This window comes from Apostichopus japonicus, chromosome 21, assembly GCF_037975245.1.
Source record: "Apostichopus japonicus isolate 1M-3 chromosome 21, ASM3797524v1, whole genome shotgun sequence".
NCBI classification, from domain to species: Eukaryota; Metazoa; Echinodermata; class Holothuroidea; order Aspidochirotida; family Stichopodidae; genus Apostichopus; species Apostichopus japonicus.
The window spans coordinates 15,782,479-15,805,676 of record NC_092581.1 but is presented as its reverse complement, the minus strand read 5'-3'; the positions used below and the strand labels follow the sequence as shown (position 1 = coordinate 15,805,676).

Sequence of the window (23,198 nt, the reverse complement as noted above, 5' to 3'; positions counted from 1 at the left end):
TTTGGTGTCATCAGAGGTCACACTCTGTAAAGCCTTATCAGCACAAACCTTGTAAACACGATATCCGAATCTGATAGGTTATCTCACATAGCTTGTATTTGCCATGTGTCTTTCTTATAGTGAATACAAGAACCCCTTTTATTATGTGTTGAGGTCAAAGGTAATATGGGGTCAGTAGAGGCCCAAATGTCAAAATACCAAATGGATCTCATCAGGTTAGCTATTACAAATGCAAATTCAGCTCTTTTGTTGTTAGAGATAACATGCAAAATAAATTACCAACAACAAACAATGCCTCTCTGTCTTTCTTTCATCGTTGTGGAATTATGTTCAAATTCCCTGTCATCAAACACATGCAAGCACTGACTCAGTTTAGATTTATACTGCTCTCCATCTGCAATGCGAACTTCAGCCAGGGTTTAGCTTGCAAACTACTCTTGTGCAGCATATGTAATGTATTTAAAAGCAAGTAACTGCTGTGAGGGGGTTTTCCTCTGGTTGTCACTCCATCTGGTTATTTTAAAAGCGTCCCTATTCTGTTATGGTTTCAATTCTCCTCAGAGGAAGACCCTGCTAAAATGTAAACATCAGTCCCTCTAAAGTGATTGTAAACAGACACATTCAAATAAACTTTTCGTTGGTGTCTTAATGCTTCCATAGATCTCATTATTTTCTGTTTCTGCTTAAAATAGGTCATACTAGCAAGGTGCATTGGATGTATCACAGTGCTCAGCTACCATAGGGACAACTTAAGAAGGGAATGCCCCATTACAAATTTTCACTGTACAGCATATTGCTATAAAGTACAGTGTAAATTGTTTTATAGTGCAGTGGTCTGTGACAAAAACACTCGCCACTGAAAAGGAATTGATTGATGTTTGTTACAGATCTTGTTCACTGCTTTGGAGTACCTTGTAGAAGATCCTCAAACATTGTAAAGTAGCTTCATGAATATTCATTATGCTGGTGGGTGTACTGGACAAGTACAGGTATATAACAATATCTATCTATAGGGGATTGCCTATTCCTTACTGTGTGAAGTACAGTTTATCCTGAAAGAAAAAAAGGACTGGTCGATTCGGTTCAGTGCACATGGTCTTTAGGTGAGTGGTAACAGGGCCTTGACTCTATATCCACTGCAGTACAATAGAAAGCTATATATATATAGTCTAAACCCACTATAGTACTGTTCAACAATCAGTTCGTGACTTTGCAACATGTGATCAATTATTGCATTGGAGGTGACTTGAATGTGTCTCGCAGATAATTAAGCTCCTGGTTACCAGACAGAGTCGCTTAAATCTTCTCATTGTACAGAAATTGATTTTTTTTTTTATTATTATAAGAGAGAGAGAGACCTGCGATACATATATCTAGATTACAAATGGACAGAGCTTGGATAGTTCATTATTCTTAGAGTTTGCTGCGGCAACAGTTGTGTACTATTTACAAAGATTTGTCAGTAATCTGTTTTAACACTTGTGCAGTGTTATGCGAGGAAGGTTGCACCTGTAGCTCAGGTTATGTTATTAGTACCCATGTGTTTGCTGTTTATTCTGTGTGTTGGATCAAGCAGAAGAAATATCCATCGTTTGAATTGATCATTTGTGAGCCGCCTGTGGCAACTGGAATTCTACCAAGTTGTTTTTGCCATGTTTATTAAACAGTAAGCTATATGTTAGCAACTGCTCAAACTATCTAAGCAGCTGTTAAGCAGTAGTAGCAATGTTGTTTTCTCAGTTCATGATCCTTTGCAAGTATGCAATAAATTAAGGATTTATTTACAAGGATTATATACACTTAACTAGTGCCATATATATTGTGGAAGTCAATGTTTGTACCCAAATGATCAAATTTCAAGAAGCATTTTTAACTGCCACTAGAAAAGTTGCCATGCACAGTGAGACATTTAATTTTCTATATATCTTAGAATGCCTGAATGTTTGTGAAAATGTAACAGAATCATAAACTCCAGGAAACTTACTTTTGGAAACGTTTGCAAATTTTTAATATGCTTTTAGGTATTTTTCTTTAAGCATTCTTTACTATGCCCTGTAGTAATTTTTTAGCAATTTTTAGTATCCTTAAATCTGATACCTTTTCTCCACCAAAATTAACCCACCAGGAAGGAACATAGGCATTAATAGTCGCACATTTTCCTAAAGAATTGAATCTGAGGAACTGACCTAATGACCTTTGTGTTAGACTTAGTAGTTCAGCCACTTTAATTGTTATATCTCAATAATTTGTAAGTCATCTAGAAATTTGTAATCCAGACTGATAGCAATTTTTTTGACAGTCTACGAAATATCGAAAAAAAAAGAAAAAAAGTTTTGTGCCCAAAAATCATCCTTCGTTACAACCATCTAGCAAAATGCAGCATTATAGGTCTGGATTATTAATGTGTCATGCACATAACAACACTTTAGTAAGCCATTGATGGATTGGTTTTCATAGGTCAATAGATTTTATGGAGCTACTTACAGTATTTTATTGGTAGTTAAAGTCTATTTTAAGAAATTAAAACAGCCACAATTACAAGGCGGTTAGCAAACACCACACTGTACATGTTGACCTCATTGCGTCTTCGTTAATAAGCTTTTGATCAACAAATGTAAACACGTTGGGCTTGTGGTGTCTTTTCCCAGCTAATATGTCAAGACTAGGCTTCATTTATATGCAATATACTGGTAAGAAATCCAGTGTTGTGTCCCCTTACGAAATGTAAAACAGTTACATGGTTTAACTAATAGTATTTGCTGCACATGGTGGATCGTCATCTTCAGCTCGTTGACCCAAATTGTAAACATTTTGGAACAATAAGGATATCCTTCCAGTCCTTAGTTTTCCGAATTTGCACTTATTTATCATTCGGTTAGGTATTTCAGTTACTGTGAATTACATAAGACTTTCCATTCTGTTTTTCTCTCTCTCACTCTGGTGGACATGTTGCTTGGTGCCTGAAGAATTAGAACTTTCCATTGTCTTATAATGTGTGTTATTAGCATCATATTTATGGTACCTTCATTTAGAACTGGGATCAAAATTTAGCAGGGACTTGGAACAAAATCAAGTTATTTTATTTTGCTTTTAGACGAGGAAAAGAGCAAGCAATACTTGGCTTAAAATCATTGAATGACATCTCTTCAGAAATGGACTTTCAGTTCGCAAGTGTGTGATCACTGAGTTTAAATTGTTTGTCGCCAGTTCCCATGCAGTGATATAATTTAATGTTCTTCTGCATTCATGGTAACATCTAAATGTATTGATGCAGTCAAGGTGGTTTTCCTTTCATTTCACCGGGGTCGTGTTTTGTGAAGAGAGAATTAAAAAAAAAATTTAAAAACATGTTTCCGGAAGTTGACTTTCAGTGGCCCATGCAGCACAAATCAATGTCAGTGCAGTGAGTGATAGTGACATATTGTTTAGTCTTAACTTTATTTTTTCCCATTTTTCCATGTACTTTGCAAACTTTTTGTAATTGGAATACATTATTCACTGTCTCTCCTCTCATACCTGTCTTGATTTGATATGCTGCTGTGCTTTCCCATCTATGTAGCTTATTAACCAGTACCTATTTTATGAGCTTGTAACTTTAAACTGGTTATTGTTTAGTAGAACACTGGCATTGTCACGATTTCTTCGTATTGATTCTTGAGGGTGTGAAAGTGTTCCTTGGTAGGATCCTTGATGGAAGTGGTTTTTGTACCTCTTTGTTCCAATTTTGACGAATAAACATTCTTGGAAATCATCTAGAACCTACACTTACTGTAACTCTTGCAAAATTAAATCATCTAGATCAGCAGTTAAAAAATTTGGAGCGGATAGTGACGACCTTTGACCTTCAGTCCCGTTGTTGACTACACATATATGCAAAGTTCTCCTTTTTGTCTTCAAATCTCTGTCTTCACTTTTGGCTACTCTGTTTTCACATTTCATTTCCTGTTTTCTTCAAAACCAATTTTTGACCCCTGATAGATAGCATTTTTCTTGGCAAGAGGCAACTACTGTACTCACCTCGAGCGCTTTTTGCATGAATTTGGAGGACGTGTGTATGGCAGTACTGTTGAAGTGCAGGGAAATAATTTAGTGGTTCAATTTTGTTTACCTTCTGTGCAGTTTTCTGGAATTTAATCATTTCATCATTTTCATAATAAAGAAAGAAAAGATATCCAAGGTTCATTGTTACAAAGCCTATTATTGAACTTTGCACTTGTGTAGTAATTTTTACAATTCTGTTTACTAAAGGTATACATATACTGTATATACCAGATAAACTATTCCATGTGATAAAGTGTATTACTACTTGTACAGTAGGTGGGCATTGGAATCAACACTGAGTGAATGTCTGTGTGTCTGATACCGATTGTGAAAATTCATCTGGATCTTCTTGGAAAAACTGTATCGGATTTTTTTTACTTTTTACCATCTGGAGCAATATTTTTGATATTATATAGCGACATTTTTATATTGATAGTCTTGAACATGATACATAGTCCCATCACCAAATTCAGGAAGCTTCCTAGGCATTTATATATATACAGCTCTGTCATGTTTATTGTAAGAAAGAAAATGTTGAGAAAGGTTTTCTCGGGTAAAATGATTCAACGTACAGACCGTGGAAATTGTTCCGTGTCAGTTTGTTGATATCTGTACAGTAACAGTACTACCATATGCTGCAGTACATTACATCTTTATATTTGCTGTTATTAGTATATTAAAGGTCTGTTCCTCTATTGTGTTGTACATATCATTTTATAGTACTAGTAGTTCATCCTGGTTGTGTAACCTACCTTCACCCCTGATTTTTATTATTTTAGAGTCAAGTAGAAAGTGCTACTCTCTTGACTTGATCGAGTTATTCCCCTTTTTCCACAAACAGCCAATTTGTTGTAACGAATGCTGTTAATTTCGGATCAAAGTTCCCGGATACGGCATTCTTCTCGAGTCTGGAACATTTATCGCAAACTAAATACAGCCGTGACAAAATGTTATCAGTGTTCCTTCCATCGACAGTAAGGGAGTATACATAAAGTACTTAATAACTATACCAAGTTGCCATGGTAATATATAATCAGTTACCATGGGACGTTGAAGCAATTGCTCAGCGATGATACATGGAATAAAGCAATATATGACTCAGGGAAGAGATTTTCACTTAATAAATTAAACATCATCATGGTAGATCTGTGTTTTTAAAAAGCGCCAGACATCGTTTTCATTTATCCGTTTGAAGAACAGAGACGTCGCATGAAGTTATGCAGTAAAGGTAATCCGACAATCAGTATAGAGAGAGAGAGAGAGATGCAGTAATAGGTGAGATTCCTTATTAGCATAATTACCATACAATTTCATGGAATATCATGCAATACAGTGACAGAGCTACAGTATTAGTGCAGCAACTTGAAGCAAGTCGAAAGTAGCATGGACGAGAAGAAGAAGTCGTCGAGAACGGGGAGGTGGAGTCTGGAGTTTGTAGACGTTGCACTTCAATCGACCACGCTCAATTCTTTGTAAGTTTTCGTTTTAAGAACATCTTTATGCGAATCGTATCGGGTTCAGTTTACTCTTAGTATTATTCGGAGCCACCGCCAGGAAACTCCGAACTGTTTGAAAACGTGACATTTCAGTAATTACTACAAATCAAATCTCTTGGTATTGCAAACACAATTTTGATCTGAAAGATCATGTAATGATACAATGAGGAATTCTGCTGTGTCATCTATATATATATATATATATATATATATATATATATATGCACGCTATAATTTCTAGAAGTTTTCAAAAAGTACTTTCCTGGAGGTCTTTACTCTCCAAATTGTTCTCAGACATTTTCAAGGAACACACCAGATGACTGAATGTCCCAGGGAGGAAAATCTTCTCGTAGGGTTGTAATAAAAACAGTTTAAGAATGTTGACCAAGTGTGACCATATTTGAATATCTACAGTAGCATATTTGGGGCCAATACAGCATACTTTTATGTAGCATTTGTGTCATGTACTGTATCAAGCTCAAACCAACAGAATTACAAGTCTACCCTGAAAACATATATGTATTTCTTTAAAGGCATTGAAGACTCGCCCCAAACCGTGTGCGGCCATCTGAAAAAGTTAACTTTCTGTTGCTTGCAAGTGACGTTTTGTTTGTATCGCTACAAAATGAAGACAGTAATGAAACGTGATACCTTAATTGTTATCTTTAGCTGGACCTGAGGTGTCCATCACTGTATCGTTTGTATACTGTTCTGTGGGTACTGACCGCAGCTATGTACAGTATGTACTGACTGTACACTAGTGTCTATAGTAATTACCGATGGTAGCAAGCTTCGTGTGTATTTTCTATAAAATATGCCTGGCTATCATAAGCTTTCCCCTTTCTCACAATGATGTGTCAATGAGTACTCCATGAGTGTCCTTTTTACAGATAGGGGAAAAATAATTTACAAATTTCCATGATCGATTTTGTTAATTTTAACAAAATTATCATGTGGACGAATTGTTCACGGCAAAATAGATCCCGGACCGACGTGTCCTGAACTGTTCAACTCTACTGTGAGGAGTGGATCACAATACAATATTTCTAGTAAAATTCTTTATGCTTTTAATGAACACTATCAATACACAAGTAAGCAGAGTGGTACAGGAATGCGATAGGACTAATTGTACTTCACTGTAAAAAATGTGGAAATTGTTGACAAAGTGTTTTTTCTGTAAATGTAGTGTTAAATTTGCCACTTCAAAATTGGATGCATCATGAATATGAATATATCAGACACTGTATATGATCATTTGGTTTTTGTTAACTTCACACTCCCTGTATAAAGTCAAAGTTGGAAACCTTCCCACAGTTCAAGGTCGTAATAAGAGAGTGATAAATAACACACTTACCCCCCCTCCCCTCCTTCCAAGAAAAAACAAAACAAAAGAAAACCCACAAAAACAAGGATGTTGTTGTCAATGCACATACTATATGATATCACACCTGTTTGCTTCACGTCCACCTTTGACTATAGAATGTGCCAACTTCATCTACCAATACAGTATATCACTGAAAACAACCACAACAACAAGAAATCTTATAATGCAAAGTTCACCAGGATTTGCTCTTAGATCTAAATACTGTTTGTTCCTCATTTCATCAGTCGTAAAACATTTTCCCGCCAGATGGGAGTCTGGACTATTATCCATTGAATGGTAGATTTCAGATAATTTACTGTATATCGATCAGTTTTATCGCGAAAGAAGATCGATTGAACGGTTATTTGAAGGTACGAAGCCCACAGTGTTAATATTCTCTCCACTCGTAAAGTAAATACTTGTTAGCTATGTAGTAAAAAGCGCATAATTGATAACTCTGTGTTCCGTTTTGGAGCATAATGATGTTCAAACCATCTTATAAATGATGACCTTTTCAGAGAATGCCAAAATTATACCCACTCTGAGCAGGTGGAAAAAATCCAAGGCCTTTTCATCTCAGGATTCAATCGACAGGAAATTTATACAGAGGCTAGCTAGCAGCTATGGTTTTAAGTGATATAATTTGCGTGCATGTATTCTTTATAGTAGTAGTTGAAAGGTTAAATAATCTTAATCCTTATGAGCTGTGTTAATTAGGATGTTGCTAAGGAGGGGGGATTATTGAAGGGAGATTGAACATTTTGTAGTTCTGTAGCACTGGTGAAAGTTTTAACTTGTGTCATACTCTATCTGCCCTGTACGTCATCTACAACCACTGCACACACAAGTACAGTACCTGTCAAGAATTGTAGCCTGGTTGTAAAAGATGGTTCAAATAATTAGCTATCCTACACATGGGACTTACCTTGAATATATATATGCTGTGTCTCGAACTTGGAGAAGTGCATAATATCACCATGTCCTGCTGCAGGCCCCATTAACAAATTTGAGTGGGTAGAGTGGCATTACACAAAGGTAAGTATTGTGTACATCAGCAGTGGGCATGTCTACATGTCACAACACCCAAGGATCATGTACCCATGATGCACTCCTGTGAAGTGTTATTTAATTAATTAATTTCATATGACGCGGTCATGTTAAAGAACGTTCTACATCTTCATAATTGTCCATCTCAGTGTTACTGTATGTTGAAACATTATTTTATCACGAGTAGGTCCTATTTGCCTGTATTAATGTTTCCCAAAGTATATGTACAGTGTTTTTTTTATGATTTTCCATGCCACAAGGCTCTTTGGCCATTGTTGCTCATTACAAGCAATTGAAACTTCATTGCAATTAGTGGTACTGTCACGCTTATGAACTGCATTGGTTAAATAATAAATTTTGACCAGAAGATTGAAAATGTGCCCGAAATGGACATGCAAAATGGAGTATTAACTAACACAAGATTCTGTGTATGTATCACATTGTACTTGATGTATACTATCCAGTACTTAACACTATGTATATTATCCAGTACTACTTAACACTATGTATATTATCAAGTTCTACTTAACACTATGTATATTATCCACTACTTAACACTACATATATTATCCAGTATATATTTAACATTTTCTTGCAGGGAAGAAAGATCAGCCCATCAATCAGGCGGTGTCCCAAGGCCCAAATGATCAGTAGACTCCACTTGGTAGGGGGGGGCCCACTGGACATGTAGATGTTACTCAAATCTGATACACTGTATATAGTGGGCTCTATACCCATGCAAGCTAGGTTGTATCCAAAAGTGGGCTAAAATCATCAAACCTTAATTGTGACTGTTTGTCCTGTGGGGGAGGGTGGGGGTTGAATTACCATTTTTGGCCGAGTCCAGATCACTGTAGTTTCTTGGTTGTTGTGTAAAGACAACGAATGCAGTAAGAGTAATTTCAACCAATATGTAATAGTTTATCTAGTATATAAAACAACACAAAGATAAGCAAATTTATCTAGGCAAAATTACTACGTAAATTAAACAGCTCTCTGTGTAAAAGTTTTGTTTTTTCTTTCTTTCTCACATAGAGCCTTATTATCAGTACTCTGAGATAATTAATTAACAATCAAAATTGTGATGGTAAAGGTAATTTGAATATACTTAATTTATTCCCTGAACCCATTATAAATACATAATGTACATACATGTAGTATACATACAGAAACATACCTTCATTAACTTTGTATAAATCGAGTAATGAATCTTTTGGCTGTAAATTTTGACTTTGTTATTTATGCAATATCATTAACAGGATGTTCTTCATCAATATCCTACTTTCTGTAAATAACATGTCTATACAGTTCTGAATTACCACATGTATCATATTGAGGTGACTCATGTTTCCATGCCTTATATATATTTGTGTCAGTCACAGTAACATGTGGATAGACATACTATATACTGTATGTACTACTGTATTATTATGCAGAGTACAAAGTACTGTAGCAGTGTATTACCACAGTAGTGCACACACATCACTGTGTATGTAACACTCGACTGTATTACTACTAGTGTCACACTGTAGTACTATTACTGCCGTACACATATACTGTACAGTATTAGGCTTTCAATGGTGTATGTGTGCAGTACAGTTATTATGTGTAGTCAGTCACTCTCATGAAGTTTGGTTGGCTATACAGCTGATCAACAGTACCAAACAGCCAGACTTGATATACATAAGGAGTGTTTTCAATGGCATGGTACAGTAGAGTAGGTAGGCTAATTATATACTAAAAATGGAAATAACAATAAATTTGTATAATTATCATATAAAAATTGTTTAGTAGTGCTAGATTTAAGTACTTATAATATAATTGTAAGAAATAATTCCTGCAATAGTTGAATCATTGAACGTAATTTGTGCAACTTCAAAATAGGCAGAAGAAAATCGGAGGAACAAGGGGGGGGGGGGAGAAAAAAAGTATCTTCTATGTGAGTAGTGGTTCTCGTATTTTATTTTGGCAAATTCAAGTCAGATATTTTGTTGGAGCCATTGGTTATTGGAAGTAGATGAGAATTCATTTCTTGGAACAATTTAAAATTAAGAAGATTATAATAAACAATGACCAACAATTTCCATCGAGTTTCGTCTTTTAGTTGACTTGTTCATTAATATTTTGTCGTAGTGATAAGTAGTTCATTAAGTACACATTGTTATTCGCCACTAATAACCAGATCAATCAAGTAAAGTGGACAATTTCATCATAAAACAAAGTTTGGGGTATAATAAGAACAACTTCTTTATCGACGGTTGCACACATGCAAACAGGCAGGCAGGTCGCTTGGCCTTGGCGCATGTGATATGAAAGTGTTGCAACCTTAATAGGGTACCACAAGTGTACTTTGTTATTTGTTATGAAATGCAAACAAGCATTAATTAAAAATAAATGAATTGAATGTGTGATGGCATATGACAAATGCTGGTTCATAGGTTATTTTACCATTTCTCACTCCAAAAGGTTCGAAACATCAAAACTGTTGTGACGTTAAACGTCTCATGCCGTGTTTTTTTTTCTTCTTCAATTCCCGTAGGAAGAAGCTCTCCCCTTCCACCCTGACGAATAGACGTAATTCGTTCTCAAAAGAAGTAGTCGTCAAATATGACCTGACACAGACCGATGTAGAGTTTCCCAAAATGAATCTCGATGAAGCAGAACTCCAGACGGACCCGAAGTACAGGAACTATACCGCCAACGTCGATAAGGCCCTCCGAGGGTTCGAGTATTCCAGTGAATGGGCCGATCTCATTTCCGCTTTGGGAAAGTTAATCAAGGTAAACTATAAATACGTATACATACACAGGGATGTGCTCAGGAATATTTGAGTGCCAGGCAGATTGTGCTGTAGTGTGATCCGCACCCTGGGAGAGGGATCTCATGGGTGGGGTACCCCCTCCCCACTGGATAAATTTTGCACATGAAGTAGCTTAGGTGGTGCTTTTTTTTCCTATTCTGTGCCATTTATTCTCCCAAATTTTGGTTATGGTAACATTTGTTAAATTATCATCAAAAAAGTGCCCGGCAGAAATGCTTAAAATACTGTTTGTGCTGGGTGGCATTCAGAACTGCTGGGCGCAGCTGCCCGGTGCCGCCCAGTGTGAGCACATCCCTGCATACAGTAACATCTGCCATGATCTTTTATAAAGAATGCTATTAGAATATTATAATGTCAGGACACCTCAGGACACCTCAGGTAGTGGCGGTAAAGAAATGGTGATGTAGAGTTATTGCCAGGTACAGTATTGGAAAGAAAATCATGTTGCATTCACAATGAAGCAGGTCGCGAAAAAGCGTTGGACGGTAAAATTATTCACATTCCTTTATTTTATCAAATCGCCTACCAAAAAAAGCAACATTTGGAATGTGAAGTCACATTAATGTAAAAGGTATTCCCTACCTGGATCTAGATACATGCAGCCAGCCTTTGAAGTCAATTTTCCTTTAGCTTGCAAGGTTTGCAAGTTAATACCTCATAAATGAAAAGGGAAGGCATGAAATATGTATCTTTTTAGGGAAAATTTGAATTAGATATTTCAAGGGTAACAGATGGACATACGCATGTCAAACTTTCTGATAATTTAATTGACAGTAAAATATATAAGTATTCTGGCCCAGGGACTGGGTAAAAAGACTGGTTGCAGCCTGAAAGATCGATCTCCCGCCCACCCCTGCTATTATAAGGCATTGTATTGAGTTTGGCCTGTAATTTGGTTATAGTTAAAGGGCCATTCCACACCAAGTGGTCCCAACATAGCAAAATTAAAAAGGGTTATAAGTTGTCTCTCTTTGTGTATGATGTAAAGTAAGTAGGTTAGACTTTCATAAACAATTAAAGTTTTCTTCTTCTGATTTCTCAATCTTGGGTTATAGCAATGCGTATCCATCTCAAACTGTAGGCACAATCATGGTGCATTATCAAATAATAATTGAAAGTAGAAAAAATCCTTAAATGAAAGGAAAGTCCAAGCTTTCTTTCAATGTGGCAGTTAAATGCAGTCTGCTAATTTATCTAATAACACAATTTAACAAATTTCCTTTATTACTGGTAACACAGATTATGTTAAAAATGCCACACTCTGGCTGTGACTTACGTGACAAAATTAGAAGGGAATGTTTTCCTCCAATAATATATAGTGTGTGAGAGCAAAGTGAGCTACAATTGTAAAGGTAGCTATAAAGGTTGATCTGTAATACCACCACTTTTGATCTATATAACAAGCTTTAACAAATTTAGGGACTTCGGAAGTGTGTGACTTACGTGACGTCACGTAAGTCACAAGGGGAAGTGTGACTTACGTGACACGTTCATTCTCAACCCTTTCACACAGTTTTGATGTCTTCTATACTATAACAGGTTTATAACACCTTCCTATTTATCAAATATACCTACTCAGTTATAAAATTTAGGAACAACATTGATAATGTGAAGTAAAATTGAAAGGTTACATAAGTGAATTGCAAAAAATGGCTCAAACAGCTCAAACTTAGAACAATATTACTTGTTACCTTAAAGTCTCATGACGTGTTTGCCAAATTTATACTTCAACTTTTCCAGCTTACTGCACTGAGAGCTCAGTGAAAATGACACCCTTCTATGCAGTTTCCATATCAATATTCATTATTTTTATTTGTTTATATGTCGATAAACAACAGATTTCTTAACAAGTCCATAGCTGATTCTACAAAATTCAATCAAAATGTGCAAACCCGGCCGACAGATCATGCGCCAATCAAATCTCTGTTTTGTTGATTACAATGGTTTTGCCTAGCACTACTTTCACATTCATGGCTCTCCGGTGGTAGGTTCGTTCTTTTGAATAGTATCTTTCTGTCAGTCTTACTGATGAAGCTTGCAAAATTGTATCATTTCCTTCCATTGCAATGAATAAACAGGTATTTTCAAGAGTTTCCTCCGTTAATTGGGTAAAAAAAGTGGACGATAAGAGTATAAGTAAAGTAGGTTACATTTGTGTAATGAACGTGCTGATATAGGCGGTTGCAGTGATTTTACAGTAAATCGTTCGCGCCATATAGGCAACAGAAAATAAATTTCTTTTGTTTGATTGCGACAGTTTTTCTCCATTAAACCCCCCTGGTTAGAGTGCATTTAGAAGTTAAGAAACATTGAATCTGCTTCGGAACTCTTTCCAAATTTTATCAGCAAACACATATTGAGACTTTAATTTCTTTAAATGTGAATTGCAGTCTACCCCTGAACTGCACAAGGTGCTTCAGGGGGTAAAATTTGTTTTAATAATGTTTTCGGGCTAGTAGGAGATTTTATCTACCGTAAGAGGCCATTTCCACGTTGTGGTGGTGGCAGGCACCATATTTGTAACCTCTCCTGGGTACAGTACATCATCATATTTTACAACAACCCAGTCATCTACCTTAATATGAGAGGTCAGAGCTGGAAGTACAACATACTGTAACTGACATTAGTGGATCTTCTCAGTACCTAATGCGGTTTTCCACATACACCTCTTGCCACCTTCTGCCTTTACCACATGGATTTATATAGATTAATTATTTTTAATCCAAATTCCCAAAAGTGACTAAAATGTTACCAAAAAGCTTTAAATTATAACCAAAAATGTAGAAATGCAAATAAATTAGAAGTATTCTGTATTAACTAGTCTAGAAAAACTTGTTTACTCCTAATTAAGAATCTATTTAGCTACTGTAGCACTTAAACTAAGATATTTTGCAAAACTAGTTTATAGGACTTTTTATGTACAAGTGAACTTCTAGATTCTATTTTTATGTGGAATAGACCCCTCTCCTTCCCCCAATCTCAATATAATGAACTTGTAAACATGTCCTTAGCCTGTGTTACTTTGTATCTTTGGAAACTGTGAGAGGAAACTGAGCAGTTTCACACGTGTGACTTACGTGACAATTCTTTGTGACTTACGTGACGTCGCTAATTTGCATACGAATACCGGTATAAAATGCATATCAATTAAATTTTACCTTGAAGTTATTCCTCAATGTGTCCTTTTCAGATATAATAGGCAACTTAGCAGATTTCTCTCAATACTTCACAGGATTTATTGATTTCCTTCAAAAAGTTGAAATTCTTCATTTCTCTGCGTGACTTACGTGACACAAGTTGAGGGCGCTATTATTCGCAATGGGAAAGCGTTAACGTTTTGCAGTGGTGACAGAATTTATTGTGGGTATTCAAAGTTCAGGAATGATAGGCATATGACTTAATTCTAGACTTGCACTGAACTAGAGATTGTAAACAAGTGTAAAATGTCTCTCTGATTTGTGACTTACGTGACGTGGAATGGCCCTAAACCTTTGACCTACTAATTTCTGTTCAAAGTTCTAATTGAATGACACCATAATGGATTGCCTGCACATTGTTTTGCTTTTGTTTTTCGTCAAGATAACATTACTCTAATCACTGAGGAGTTAATGATTGTATTTTGCTGACATTCATCATCAACGCTGTTAATGTTTACAAGCCACGAAATAATGCTCCGTTAGAAAGAACCTCATGACTTCAATTTTGTTAGTTTAGTTTAGTTTAGTAGAAAAAAGGATCAGGAGGGACACTTAAGTCCCCATCAAGGACCCTATAAAGAGAGGGAAAAAACTGAAGACACAAACACTCAGACCCGATTACAATGCTTAAAGTGCTTGTCCAAAGCATTCTTAAACCCATTGACACTACTAGCACGTACAACTTTCTCAGGCAAACCATTCCACTCATTCATTCACAACCCTATTAGAAAAAAGTTATGCCAAATATTAATCCTACTATGCGACTTTTGAAGTTTAAGACAATGACCTCTAGTACAACTACTGTTTGCAAACATGAAAAAGTCGGTAAAGGATAAATTATCGAAACCATACACAATCTTGAAAAACTGGATCAAATCCCCACATAACCTCCTAAGCTCCAGTGTGGTGAGATTCAACAGTTGTAACCGCCTATAATAAGGAACCCTCTTTAAGGAACTAATCATCCTAGTAGCCCTCCTCTGGACCTTTTCAAGTACTTCCTTATCCTTAGCAAAATAAGGGTTCCAAGCCTGCACAGTATACTCCAGATGAGGCCTAACCAACTGCTTATAAAGCCTAACTACGATGTCCTCTTTCAGAAAACTGAAGTTCCTCTTGATCATACCTAAAACCCTATTACCTCTTTTAGCAGCTGTTCCTTGTTTACTCTGTTCCTTTTCTAATGACTAATTCTCCATTCTGCTGGATGTTTTTGCCTTTTTGGTCATATCCCTTTTCTTGTATATATCATGGTGGAAATTTGATCAGTTATCAGTTATCGACTCCAATAGATTGATTAAAGGCATTGAAGACTCGCCCCAAACCGCATGCGGCCATCTGAAAAAGTTAACTTTCTGTTGCTCTCAAGTGACATTTTGTTCGTGTCGCTACAAAATGCAGACATTAACGAAACATGATACCTTGTTATCTTTAGCTGGACCTGAGGTGTCCATCGCTATACTTTTTTGTTCACTGTGCTGTGGGTATTGACCGCAGCTGTATGTACTGACTGTACACTAGTGTCTAATTACCGACGGTAGCAAGCTGTGTGTGTATTTTCTGGGATCGATGGTGGTGTCTAACACTTCTGTTAAACCTCATTCGAAACTAGGTCAGATTACCGGCATTAGACGTTTCTTTCTGAGCGAGTCTTCACACCCTTTAAACAAGACTAATGGTACAGTAGAATTGAATTACATTGCAAACAGCATGTAAAATAAAAACTCAGCTGAACTCAACTAAGCATGCCTTGGGGAAGCAAGAGGTGATATCCTTTCGTCTAGGTCTTGTCTTGATGTTAGACTACATGGCCTTGTTTTTTTTTGTTTTTTTTTTTGTTATTCAACTGATTTGACATGTGACAATGTTAATTAAATGTCAGTAGGGGATGTCTACTGTACATACCCTGTAAACTTAGCCAGGTACTTTGCCAAGTACATCGCTTTTAATGCCCTGTGTTTTGGGAGTTTTTTTTTATAAGAAAGAGAATTATGCCTTTACTTGCAAAGGTCATTATATCAAAACTTGTGTTTTATAACATTTAATACCATCTTTCGGTATAGGGTAAGTGCAGTAGGGTTAGTTTGTACTGTAGCCTATCATGTAGTTGTGCCCAAAATGTATAACTTTTAAAAACAACATTCATAATATTGACAGACAAATGGCAGCATATATACAGTATGCAGCCTTTCAAAATTATGTCTAGGACTTTCACATACTGTAATAGTCTAGATGTAAATCATGGCAAATTTATGTTATCAATCAATTTAAACAAAGTTTGTTTAATACAGCACATACTTTATGAAACTTTTATCGCTGGTAAATGTGTCGTACTTTCTTCATGAATCAGACATAGGCCATGTCATTCAACTCAGCTAGTTGCACGAACGCACGCACAAGAATTTGCAACTAATAATTCATTCACATGCTGCCTAAGGCTGTCTGAATTTTTATGCAAACAAATTACTTTCGGGAAGGGGAATTAAGCGCCCATTGTGAGCAGATCAAAATTGAGATGGCCGAATGGGTAACGAAAAGTACTGAAAAGGAATGGCAACTTCAGTTTTGAACAACCGCACACTGTCTGTCTATCTACTACAAGTTGGGAAATAGCAATAAAGCAAGTTTCCACGACTGAAATGGTTGCGACTGAAATCTAGCAACTTCTCGATCAGTCGTGCAGGTCTTAAGCCCGCACATTGTCCGACTATCCAAGATTGTAAGTACGGGTTGAGTTCAGTCGAGTCTCGTTCAGTTGAGTCTCGTTCAGTCGAGCAGTTTGCGGCTGGCGTTAGACTTAAGTATTAGAAAAGAGCACAATGTGCCCACAATCTTCTGTGATATCCTCGCAATATTTTGTGCAACACATTTATAATACAGTGTAACTTTGCAAGAAACAAAGAAAGATGCAAAATTCAGTCTATTACTGCAATTTGTATTATCAGGGAGCTGCTACCGTTAGAGTAGCAGCTCCCTGGTATTATCATACTAGTATTTGATCATGTTTTATTGTTGTTGCTTTTCCAGGTTTTACAAGCCAACTCTAAATACTCATGTATTCCCAAGAGGCTTGTGATAGGCAAGCGTCTGGCCCAGTGTACTCATCCGGCTCTCCCTAGCGGGGTACACCTGAAGGCTCTCGAGACCTACGCACTGATATTTCGCACCATCGGCCCCAAACAGCTGTGCCATGACATGTTTATATACAGCGCAGGGATCTTCCCCTTGTTGAGCTATGCTGCTATGCCTGTTAAACCCAAACTGTTGGGGCTCTATGAAGAACATTATCTACCGCTAGGGGAGCATCTCAGACCAGCCTTGACTGGATTACTTCAGGGTATATTACCTGGGCTGGAAGAGGGCTCTGAACATTCCGAGAGGTAATAACAGCCTTACACTACAGAGGTTTAAAGGTCTGCTGTATAGACCCCAACTATAGCACGCTATCATGGAAAAGGTTCTTGAGATTACGCAATCGACCTTCCTTGGTCGTAAAATGACCTCTTCTTACCAATTAGTCTAAAATGCCTGCCACATATTATTTTCTTGGTTGAGGGTCTTTGTGTGAATGCTGTATGATTAACTACACTGTAGACATGAGCATATTTCCACAAAGAGCCTAATAGTGTTAAGAAGCTATGCAGGCTAATCGTGGAGCCTGAGGTCGAGTTACGACCTTGGCAGGTCGATTACGTAATCACAAAACTTTCCTAGCCATAGCGTGCTATAATTGGAGCCAATAAAGCAGATCTTTAATCACATTTTGTGAGGTTTAGTGCAACACATTGATGATAAAAAGTGGTTTTATGGGTATGTAATGATCTGCTTTTGAAAACCACTTTGATAAAGTTTTTTATTGATGCTGCACAGTTTTGTGCTTCTTTTCTCAGTAGTGTGCTGCCTTCGCAGTTGCAGCTGTGTATGTTCGTCCCAAGGGTAAGAACAGGTACAGTACATAAGAAATATGTAAAGCAAACCCAATATCAAATAGCTGTAATTGATGTTCATATTTCTTATTTGTTGGGCTTATTGACTGCAAAAGTACTGATTGGGGGGGGGGGGGGGGTCATTGCACCCTTTTAGGTAATGGGTGTGTATTCAGTTGTCTCCTTGTCAACTTTTTCAAGGGCTTTTATTGCTAATCAAACTTCTGCAAATTCCTACTTTTCATCCTGAGAAACAATTGACAGTCTAGGTTTGAAGTTCCCTCTGGGATTAAAACTTCAGGCCCTCCTGACCTTTAATCAATTAACTACACAACTTTTCACAGTAGATGAGCAGTTCTGTGTTTAGTTGTTTCTCTCTTTCACTATGCTCTTTCAATATGCAACACAGCCTTTTATTGTTACTGTTCTCTAATGTTAAGTCTTATTTAACAAACAAGAACACATACACAATAGATATACACTTGAGTGAGTTTTGGTTTCGATGACAACAGAAACCTACGCAGTCACGATGTCGTGTTCGAGTGTATGTGCGTGTGTGACGCCCAGCTTGTAAACACAATGTCTCAAGATAGGAATGATAGATAGTTTTCATACTTGGCTTGGAGATACCCCATATCAAGTAGAAAGACCCTAATGTTTTTGGTGGAGGTCAAAGGTCATCTGAGGCCACCAGACGTCAAATACTGAAAAACCTTATAAAGAGAACGTCTCAGGATAGGAGACGTGGATACTTCTCATACTTATCATGTGGATGCATTATATTGAATAGAAGAACCCAATTGTTTTGGTGGAGGTCATATTTGTCACCAGCAGTCAAACTGAAAACCTTTTAGACATGATAGCTCATGGTAGAAGTCATGGATACTTCTCATACATGGTATATGGAATTGCCAAAATTGAGTGCAAGAATCCTATTGTTGTTGGTGTAGGTCAAAGTTCATTTGAGGTCACCAGAGGCCGAATTATGGAAACCTTTAAGCATGATATCTCAAGACAGGAATCATGGATATTTTTTGTCATAATTGATGTGGATGCATCACATTGAGTACAAGACCTCCATTGTGTTTGGTGGGGGTGTGTATTGCTCTGTACAGTACACTAACCGGTGTTTATTATGCCACAGTTCATCAAAATAGCATTTCACTACATTAATATTATTTAAGAACTAATTCTGTGAACAATCAGAAATGTAGTGTAACAAAGTCATCGAAACCTGAATGCATTTTGCACTCTGGTTTCATCAGATAACCAAATTGTGCAGATAAGTGGACAGGCGTACTGTACTGTACTGTTTGCTTTCCTACACAATAGTTATTTAAGTCGCTAGTTTTACAGAAAGAGGAAATGCCACGTACAGGCTGTGAAGTGATGTAAAGAAGGGAAATGAAGAAAGGAAAAGTGACTTACAGTAGTATATAGTTTAGAAAGAGCATGATATCGCTCTGTCAAAAGTTGATAGGATTGAGGGATAATTTTATTGCTGAGTAACTGATGGCTTCTAAAAGTACTACAAGTTGCCAATTGCCAAAAAAATCTTCTGATTATTCCTCAAAATAAAATTGGAATTGGTCAAACAATGGCATTATAATCCTCTGGAGATCACTCTCTGATGAAATGGCTATTAGCCAGTACCGTCATAATGTGTTCCACTTCATGTTACAAAATAGTGTCATTCAGGAAAAAAGAGAATGCTTTTCATCACATTCCATAAGCAGATGGTTAAAGATTCAGATGACAGTTTTCCGTTCCACTGCATTTGATCGGGATCCCACCAGCTCCAGTAAGATCAAAGAGGGCTCACTCAAAGCGTCTGCTTGGCTGCAGCAGCTGCAAGCATCCCCTGCAGCAAAGCTGAATCGGAATCAAGGAATAAAGATTAACCCGGCAGACAGGCAGTGTATACTGTGTGAAGCTGCAGTGACTATTGCATTGAACTGCAGGTCTTAGCAGATGTCAGCCTGACTGTAGCCTGGCTGCAGGATGCTGCACCTACCCCCCCCCCCCTCCCATCCCTTATTGTCCCAATTTTGATAAGCCTTTGCCTAAATGCAGAATTATAGCTAAATTCATAGTCTGTCAGGTCCAACTATGGAAAAGTTGATTTTTGGACCTCGTCAACGAGTAGTCTACAATGAAATGAAAGGGGGAGAGGAAAGAGAGAGAGGTTGTAGAATAATATTTGCAAGCACAGACAGAAGTACAGTAATACATAGACCCCAAACATAGTATCTAAGATACATAATGAATCTTTTTGCCATCTCTTCCCACCACCCCCCCACCCCCGCCCTCCTCTTTGTCTCCTATCCCTTCCCTCAAAAGACTTGAACAAAGTAACTAAGTCCTCATTTGGCATGTTTTGGTATCTGTATTTGATCATCTTTTCATGTTCTCTCATCTTCCAGAACAAACAACCTTCTTGTCCAGCTGTGTGCAGGAATGGTGAAGTCCAACTTTTACAGTGCATTATGGGAGAGCGTCTTGACAAGTCCCACTGTCCGTCTTCCGGCCATTAACTTTGTCCTGTCACAAATTGACAACAAGACACCCATGAGCGAACAGAAATACTTGTTTGGATCAGACACTCAGCTGTTGGTAAGTCACTAGGAATAAGACCATCGTTGCCATTTAGAGGTGGTGCTTGGGGGGGGGGGGTGGGAAGGGGAATGGACGAGTAGACAACATTGGTTTTCAGCTATCAAAACAGAACATAGGATGTTCAGTTGATTGGAAAGAGATAGAAATACAATGATAACTATCATAATTATGTCGTTAACATATTTCACAGATGCAAGTACAAACTTAAGGTGCAAAAGTTCCGTACACAGGATGCTAGAATATTCTTCCATTTCCTGGCGTGAGGGTTCTTATTATCCGTCGCTCAAAAGAGAGTCCATGGAGGACTTGAGCAAGTCTGTTCGTAATAACGTCACATGTATTTATAGAAATGTCATCACATGCTAACTATGATATATTAGTTATTTCCCTTTGATCCGTGAAATAATATAAACAGAAAGGGAAAGAAAGTATTTGACCTACGACTTACTCTGTGACGATGTCACTATAAATAGCAGCAATGTGATAATCGATGATATGACGCAGAGAATTCTGTAGATTAAGTTCTATATAATGGGTGTTGTTCTAATATTGATATTACTCACATGAAACTCTGTCCTGAAGACAAGGTCCTTTGATAACGATACCACAGAAGGAAACTAGATGAAATCAAGCTGTTTTGTAGAGATTTAATGTTGATGTTGTTGTTGTTACTAGAAGAAGAAACCATTTTTTCATATTTTTACTGTTTGTAATTTGGCCAGCATACAGACAATTTGAAGTTCATGTGGTTAAGATGCGATGCAGAATGGTTTATGAAATTACTACTAAAAAACTGTTTTACATACTGTTTCAAAAAGAAAACAAGAAGCTTGCTGACTGAAATATTACTCAAACATTGTCTTAATCCCTGATGATATTTTAAACTTATTAATTTTGAAAACTGAATGAGAAATTCCTGATTCATTTTTCTTGCATTTTTTTTTTAATTTCCCTAGCATATTGGAAGAAAAAGTAAAACTTTTCTGTCTGAAATATTGCTCAAACATTTCTCATCTCCGTATAAAAAAATTAAACAAATATTTTTGAAGATACAAAAAGCTTGATTGGAAGTTCCTGATTCATACAATCCGTTACAGTTTGAAAGATCATACTGGTCGGGTTAATAGCGTTTCATCCTTTTCTTTATAAAATGTTAAATATTGTTTTCTTTCCCTAAATTTATATATTCATCTCTTTTTAGCCCACCTTGTGGACACCCAGAACATTTTATCCACGAGGTCTCTTTCTTAGTAAATTAACACATTTGATAAGTTTGGGATTTAGATCTTTTGTGCTTGGTTTGATAGGAAAACTTGCATTTTATTGTTACCATTAAAGCCATACCCCTACCGGTAAATACTGTATGAACAAACGGTGTACTGTATGTCCCGAACCATACCCAATTTGTGAATATTTTCTTCAATATCTATGATTATTTCTACCACATATTGAAGTTTTTCACTTGTTATGGTTGACTCTTCCTGCGCAGGTTAAATCTGTGTGTGCCGCCCTCTTTGATACAGTCGTCCTAGTACAACGAAGCACCTTGGATCTTGTCCTTGTGTGCTTCCCTCTGTGCAGTGCGTCTATAACTCTCAGCCACGATCAACTTACCGAACTCGTCACGGCGACATTAAATACACTCCTCCGTAGGGACATGTCTCTGAACCGTAGACTCTTCACATGGTTGCTAGGAGATCATGACGCTGGCGGCTACAAAGCTGCTGCCCCCAAACTGACCCCACACGACCTCAAGAAGCATAAACGCTCGGATAGTGCAGTGTCCACTTCCAGCTATGTCAGCATAGAAGATCAAACCGTTTACTTTGAAACGCATTCCAGAAACTTACTAATCGAGGGATTGAAGACTTGGCTACACGACACCCCAGAAGACACATCGCCGGGGACGACCGACCAAAAGGTTCACCTCCTAAAGCCGTATAGGCTGTTAAACAGCCTTTTGGATAAACCGGAAGTCGGTCAAGCAATCTTGGACGATATTCTCATCGAGGTCTTCCGCGCCCTGTACCAGAAGTGCACCCTGGAACCTTGTAAGGGATCGACGTCAGACACGTTCTGCGGTGTCGTCAGGAGGAGGCTGAAGTCTGGCAGCTCGAAACCAGCCGATCTCATCAAAATCGCGAATCAGCTCTTCAATAGTCTGGAGCAGTATTTCATCTGGGAGTACGTCGGGAAGAAGTTTGAGATGTGTTGTCGTAAATCGGGGGTCAGAATGATGGAGCCGATAGACCGGAATGCCCTGACCTGTTCCGAACTCTGCGTACTGGTAGATTTCCTGCTGGACATCGTCTCGTTGGTAAGATTCCTTTAACTTGCACAGTTTAAATTTATAAAATTACATTGGCAGGATTATTCACCGTATATTTATTTGTATTTCCCCCCAAAATTGTTTGTATTTATGAATAAGTTTTAATTAGTCAACGTCACCTGCGGCTATTTCTTCAATTTTATTCCTTTTCCTAACTGACAATTCAGTGATTGATGATAATGTCCTAACAATTTTCCAGGGCCTTTAGTGACCTTCATGTATTCATTCTTGCCTTTTCCATCCCCACTCCCCCACCCCAGACCCCACTCCCCACCCCACTCCCCCACCCCTCTCCCCCACCCACACTCCCCCATCTGGGAAAGAAGAGAAAACGGGGGAGAAACAAATGCTGACTTTCCCGA

The 23,198-nt window shown here is 37.5% G+C and overlaps 1 protein-coding gene across 6 annotated transcripts in view; it reads left to right on the top strand.

Annotated features, from left to right (window-relative positions):
* LOC139963165 (protein DOP1A-like) overlaps positions 1–23,198 on the top strand; it is a 65,222-nt gene that overhangs the window by 17,141 nt on the left and 24,883 nt on the right. For 2 of the 6 annotated variants that reach the window (XM_071963714.1, XM_071963712.1), the window contains exons 2-5: positions 10,487–10,727; positions 16,993–17,345; positions 20,315–20,504; positions 21,997–22,824. In XM_071963714.1, the coding sequence (XP_071819815.1) occupies positions 10,590–10,727; positions 16,993–17,345; positions 20,315–20,504; positions 21,997–22,824 (1,509 nt within the window). In that variant the 5' untranslated portion in view covers positions 10,487–10,589. Of the gene's footprint in view, positions 1–1,077; positions 1,104–1,334; positions 1,901–1,942; positions 5,514–10,486; positions 10,728–16,992; positions 17,346–20,314; positions 20,505–21,996; positions 22,825–23,198 lie in introns of those variants that run through there. The other 4 variants (XM_071963710.1, XM_071963711.1, XM_071963713.1 and 1 more) reach the window with 4 other exon arrangements.